The following is a 6,786-nucleotide window of genomic DNA, read 5'->3' as shown; positions in this document are numbered from 1 at the left end:
ATATTAATTAATAAATATTTTCATAATGGTAATTAATAATTCAGAAATTTATATTAACTCATATTAATTATTTGAAAATAAATATTTAATGTTAATTAAATATATTATAATTATTATTAGAAATTATAATTCATACATTTATATGAAATAATTAATTATATTTTTATAAGTAATTATAATTAATAATAGTATATTAATTAATATAATTATATTATTATTATTATTATCAATAATTATAATTAATTATTACTAATACTAATGATGATAATTATTACTTCGGAATGATAATTAATTATTGGTAAATAATAAACAGTTTAATAATGTTAACTATTAATTGGGATATGATCATTTTGTATTAATATTAATTCATATTAAGTATTTTATAAATATATAATTAGTGTTACTTATTTACATTATTATTATTACAAGTAATTATAATTAATACTATTATTATTCTCCAATAAATACTTCATTTAGTAAAAGTTAAATTATGAAATTTCAATCATTCAATACTGTTAAACTTAAAGAATTATAAAAGCAAATATTATTTTATGAATTAATTAAAAATCATAATTGTAACAAATTAATTTCTTAATAAAAATAAAAAATAATAATAATAATAATTTAATATTACTGATTTCAAAACCAATACCCACATAATAAGAATATATTATTGGTATTAATATATTATTAAGGGTAAATTACAAAGACCACCCTGTACTATGGGGTTTGTGATAAAGACCCCCTATACTTTGTTTTGCAACAAAGACCCCCTCTCTACTATGACCATGAGACAAAACCCCCCCTACGTTAGTTTTCGGTTGAAATCTACCGTTGCAATATTTTTTAATCCCTATATTACTCTTATACACAATTAGGAGAAAACACTCTTCATCTTCCCCGATCTCATGATACATGAACCATATAGGGAGTGTTTCAAAACCCAAATATATCAGATTCTACATAGTCCTATTCTTCCTTTCATTTCTTCTTTTTTTCCCCTTGCTTCATCTTATTTTCCTTTTTCTTTTCGTGGATTTGGGAGGTAGACTGTCGTGTACGTGATGGGGCAGCAGTGATTTGGTTTTGGGGAGAGTATCACACACTCTCATAGACTTTTCTTTTCTTTTCAATCCATGGTGCTGCTAATGTCGTTCCCTGGATGAGTTATGCTGTTGTACCAGATTACTTATCAGGAATTCAGCACTGTTGTGTCTATGAAAGCTGAAACACATTATCGTTGCAGAAATCGCTCGACTTTCGCCGCTTGATGTCTCTCTCCGCTGTTTTTATAGTAGGAGTGGCGATGGAGATGGTGGAGCGGGTCTTCTCGCTTTCCGAGCTCGAGTAGTACTGGTCAAGCACGTTGGCTGGCGTGTCCGAGCTCGAAACCATATCAAATACCGACTCGTAGCCGTCAATCACTATGTCTTGCATCGAACAGGTTCTCCTGTAACCAAGAGAAATTAACAAAATGGATTTTAAGAGGGGTTATAAAGAATACATCACATTTGTCCTTTTTTTCCAAAGGAGATGAATAAAATGGGAAAGTGCTTACTTCATTTACATAAACACAAGAGGAAATCTCGCAAGGGAATTGCAAGTGAAAGAACCAACTGCTGCTGGAGCAACTATTGGTGGCTTGAACGCTAAATGTTTGATCTCTGTATAAGCAACAAGAGAGATTATAATGATCCAATTGAGAATTACTTTGACGTACAATTACGAAAGAAATATTTCTACATGCAATAACGTTATTCAGATCATGTATCAGAGGCAGTTCTTTGATTTTGAATAGAGAAAGGAAGTAACAAATAAAGGAGAAGGACGTTATCGAGAGCATTCTCCACTTGAGAGCTCCGAGTATCAGGAGCTCCATTCGCTGTATTGTTTGCGTGTTGAAGATGATTCCTTCTTCCCTCTGTTTCAACAAATCGGTGACTTCTTTTAACACTGGTAGCGTTCAGTAAATATATATTCGATTAACGAACGGGAATAGAACGACGAATAATGACAAACATAGAAAGAAATAAGGAAAGAAAAAAAAAAGTGTATTCTTTTAACTGGAAATCAGTCAGGAGGAACTCTGTTTTGTTCATTCTCGCTGCAACATCAAGATCGCTTAGGTCTTCAGAGGATCGAACCGATGACGAGTGAAAATGCTTTAGGAGTGACCACAACATAAATAACAGAACAAGGAGAAAGATAAGATACACTAGAAACTTGGCGAACTTATCTTTTACTTACCGGCATTCCTTGTGTGGAGATGAATCGATCGAGATAATTGATAACGAGGTATGTTACGAACGGATCAAAATTTCTGGAGAATTGAGCCTGACAAAAAAACGAAGGATCTCGATTCGCACAGTAAGAAGTCTCCGGGGAAGGATTTGAAGGAATAACTGTTAAAACTTGGGGAAACGAGAGAACAGGACTTGTAGAATCTGCTGCATTTGGGTTTTGGAGCACTCCCTACAGAGGAAGAAGAGAGATCGGGGGAGAGAGAGAGAGGGAGAGAAAGAGGAATGTGGATCACTCCGCTTCTGTTCGTGTATCGGGAGGTCAGGGAAGATGTACAGTGTTTTTCTTCCAATTGTCTACAAGGATACTATGGGATTAAAAAATATTATTACGGCAGATTTTAACGGAAGATGAACAGGGGTTTTTGTCACAAAAGAATGTACAGGGGGTCTTTGTCAGAAACCCAATAATTTATCCTATTATTAATCTATTAATAATACTAATTATTATTAAAAAATGTTAATAGAAAATTTTAATTACTTAAAATTATTTGTTGAAATAACCCATTTTAATTTGGACAGATAATTAATTATTCATTTTAGTTTCTTAAAATTATTATTTACTGAATAATTTTAATTACTCTTTGATTTAACTACCTTATTTTTGAATAATTGGTTTTTTATGTTTAATAATTTCTTTTGCAAAAATCCAAATAATTTTTCATTTGCAATGCTAACCATTTTATTTTTCTCTTATTTAGTTTTCCAAAAGATAAAAAATTAAATTAAAAATATTTACCTATTTTATGAAACTATGTATTTATCAAGTTGTTGTCATTGATGATGACGATGATGATGAGTCAACTTTTTGAAAGAGAGGGGTAATAATAATCATTAATAACTTCTAATTAATTAATTTCAGCTATTAATTACAAATAATAATAACTCACTGATAATAATTTCTTAAAATAATTACTATCAATACTTAATTACTGATATATTACTGACATATTACTGATAATGTTTATCATTATTAATTCAAAATGATAATTAATAAAGATTTTCAAAATGGTAATTAATAATTCAGAAATAATCATTTTATATTTATATTAACTCATATTCATTCTTTTGATATTTAGTGGTAATTATTTATATTAGAATTCATACATTTATACGAAATAATTAATTATATTATTATTATCAATAATTATAATTAATTATTACTAATAATAATGATTTCTGATAAAAATTAATTACTGATTATAATTAAATACTAATAATTAATTCCTTAATTATAACAATGATAATTATTACTTCAAAATGTTAATTAATTAATGATAATTAATAAGTATTTTAATAATATTAATTATTAACTGGGGTATAATCATTTTATATTTATATTAATTCATATTAATTATCTTATAAATATATAATTAGTGTTACTTATTATTATTATTATTATTATTATTATTATTATTATTATTATTATATTATTTATTATTGATGGAGGATGATTTGGCTCGACCTACGAAATGGTGGCACGTGGATCTGACTCAGCACGAGCAACAACTCAACATCGTGACCTAATACGGCTAAGTAACGAGCCTGTAAAGCAGCTCGCTACATCATAGCTCGCAAAAGAAGGAGCTCGCCACAACACGAGCTCCAGGTTCCCCAAGCTACCCCGAAAGGGATATTCCGAAGTAACTTTAGCTCGCGAGCTAGGGAAACCAACTCGCCCGAGCCCCCAAGTAGATAAGTCATCCCAGGGACCAATTCTACTAAGGGTAACCATGAAGCATTCCGAGCTCACTACAAAGTAGCTCGCGAATGAGCGGCACGAGCGTTCCTCAGGAAGCTTCCATCTGATAGGCCGTACCAATCAGACTACGCCACATCCCTTAACCGACAGCGCAGTCCCTGTCCTTTCGACAGTCTGCACCCACGTCTCTCAGCAGGCGGAGGCGCGCCTACCCTTTGGAGATGTGTCACTCACCCGAGCAAGGAGTACGTCGCAATGGCCGCCTGCGCAACACTGGCAAGTAACGGCTGTAGTAGGGGCCAATGGCGTTTACGCCTGACCTGACAAGAACACCCCTATAAAAGCCCTCAGGGAAGAAAAGAAGCTTCTTCTGAAGACATCTAATATCTCAAGCATAGTTAAAAAGCGCGACCTACACTCTTAGCTACCACATACTTCTTTTCTCTTTCTCCTGCGTTCTAACTTAAGCATCGGAGTATTCCCACCGGGTAAAGATCCCCAGGAATCCTTCATTTTCGTCTTCTCAAATGCCGTTCGTCGCCAACAAGGAGCCAGTCAGCAGCCAGCTAGGAGTGACCGGATTGCGCACCATCATTTGACACCATCTGTGGGAAACGCTTCTAAAATCCTCCCTCTAAACTTTCACAGTTCCTTCTTTTCTGAAAACTTAGCACCCATGGCCTCTTCAAGTAATGTCGGACATAGCATGGAGATGGACATCGCCGGGGAACAACCCCAGGTACCCGTGGTCTATATTGGGCAATTCACTGTTCCCCTTTTGGTGGACGGAGCCCCTAGCCTGAACGTACCATGAGCAGCGGCGCCTGTGAGTGTTCCCCTTCCCCTCTCTGTTGAGACAACCATTACCGGCACTGTTATTGTCCCTCCGACGACAAGCTAGAGCCAATTTGACAACCTGGTGCAGCCCATGCGGGCCATACAAGCCCAGATGCAACAATTTTAGCAGTTCCAGCTCTATCAGCACCAAGTGCTGCACCAAGTCTCTCAGTATCACTATTAGCAGCAATTCCCTCAGCTGCCTCAGCTTCAACCTCAGCTCCCTCCCTGACACCCAGCCTCACGGCAAGCTAGGACTCCCCGCCAGGATGAATGCCCTTCTCGCTAAGGAGAGGCTTCTAAGAGCCAAGCCTCCTCTCGAGGTGGAAAATAAAGACCAGCCACTCCTGTCTCACTGCGGGCAGTCAGGTCGGGAGGACCCCAGCTCGCCAGGTCTACGTCACCTCAGTGATCGAATCTCGAAGCCCCACTTCTGGAGAACCGATTCAAGATCCTAGCTGCAGAATCTAAGCATAACCCCTCTGTCCGTAGCCATCACCAGCAACCTGAGCTGCTTCCTGCGCAAACTATTCTTGACAGCATAGAGGTGAGCAGCACCAATGCGGAGCCCGCCAAGAAGCAGAGAAGCCGTCGCCGAGCTTGCCGGTCTACCACCGACAACCTCCTCGAGCTCGGAGGAAGGGAAGAGGTAAGCTTGGGTGAAGTTAAAGCTCCCCTTCTTTCTGTTCCTAAGGACTTCAAACTCCCCCCTCTCGACAAGTATGATGGGTCGTTCGACCCAAATGATCATGTAGATGCCTTCCAGCCGCAGATGCACCTGGCAAGGGCCAGTGAGTCTTGCATGTGCGTGGCTTTCTCCACCACTTTTAGAGGAGTGGCCCGCACATGGTACCGAAACCTTGCACCTGGATCGATAAAAAGTTGGGCACAGTTCGCACAAGCCTTCACGTCCCACATCATCACTAGCAAGCGGTGCCCGCGAAATGAGGAAAGTCTTCTCAACATAGTCCAGAGAAAGGGAGAGTCCATCCGGGGCTATATCAAGCGATTCAACGATGCATGCATGTAGATACCGCGCCTGGACTCCGTGGCGCCTGGCAGCAGCCAAGAAGGGCATGACGCACAAAGAATTCAAGTGGCACATGGTTGTCAACCAACCGGCAACCATAACTGAATTTCTCAAGCTTGCGGATAGGTTCATAGCCATGGAAGAAGAGATCAACCAGAAGGGCGAGAGTGTGCCCGAGAAAAGAAAAAGAGAATGAGAACTTCCCAGCCAAGGAAATAGCCGAAAGAAGAAGGACGTAGCTCGGGGGGCAAAGCCGGGTTAGCCGTTCCGACCCCCAGTAGCGGACCGAGCTGATTACACCCCACTGAACGCGAAGTGGGCCAAAATCCTGATGGCAATCAAGGATGCCCTGTACGTGAAGAGCCCACCCCGCCTGAGGGGGGAATCCCAATGAAAGAAATAAAAACTTATATTGTAGTTTTCATAGAGATCACGGTCACAATACCGAAAATTGTAAGAACCTCCGTGACGAGATAGAGGAACTCATCCATCGCGGATATTTAAGGAATTTTGTACAAAATAATAACAATAATAATAATAAGGCAGGTCGGCAAGGGGAGCACGGTAAGGATGCTCCTAAGTCCAGCAACAGGCCGGCCGAACAGTCACAGAGGTAGCGTTCGGAAGAGAGGCTAGTTCGAGGCACCATCCACATGATAGTTGGAGGCTCGATCGCTGCAGGTTGTACCTCAGCAGTAGATCGGACGTCAGTTCGCAAAGCTGCCAGGGAAGAACAAAATCCTCCGAAGCGGCCGAAGATGGAAGAAATAATCTTCTTCATGGAGGACGATGCGCCAGGGGTCCACTACCCCCACAATGACGCGCTTGTCATAAAAATAAGGATCAATGACTTCGAGGTCAGGCGCGTCCTCGTTGACTCAGGTGTCTCGGCAGATATTCTCTTCAAAGCCGCGTTC

General features: G+C 38.8%; 1 protein-coding gene across 1 annotated transcript; it reads right to left on the bottom strand.

Moving 5' to 3' along the window:
* Positions 1 to 932: 932 nt before the first annotated feature.
* Positions 933 to 6,650, bottom strand: LOC148854895 (putative cyclin-D6-1). Its single transcript, XM_088984866.1, has 6 exons — positions 6,516 to 6,650; positions 4,944 to 5,090; positions 2,248 to 2,472; positions 1,711 to 1,921; positions 1,568 to 1,664; positions 933 to 1,450 (listed from the first exon to the last, which is right to left on the bottom strand). The coding sequence occupies exons 1-6, from the start codon at positions 6,648 to 6,650 to the stop codon at positions 1,216 to 1,218; spliced, it is 1,050 nt and encodes a 349-aa protein (XP_088840992.1). The 3' UTR covers positions 933 to 1,215.
* Positions 6,651 to 6,786: the final 136 nt, after the last annotated feature.

Source organism: Nelumbo lutea, chromosome 4 (genome assembly GCF_056320005.1).
Source record: "Nelumbo lutea isolate HS-2025 chromosome 4, American lotus-T2T, whole genome shotgun sequence".
Taxonomy (NCBI): domain Eukaryota; kingdom Viridiplantae; phylum Streptophyta; class Magnoliopsida; order Proteales; family Nelumbonaceae; genus Nelumbo; species Nelumbo lutea.
The sequence above is the reverse complement of the archived record's forward strand: the minus strand, read 5'-3'. Positions and strand labels throughout refer to the sequence as shown.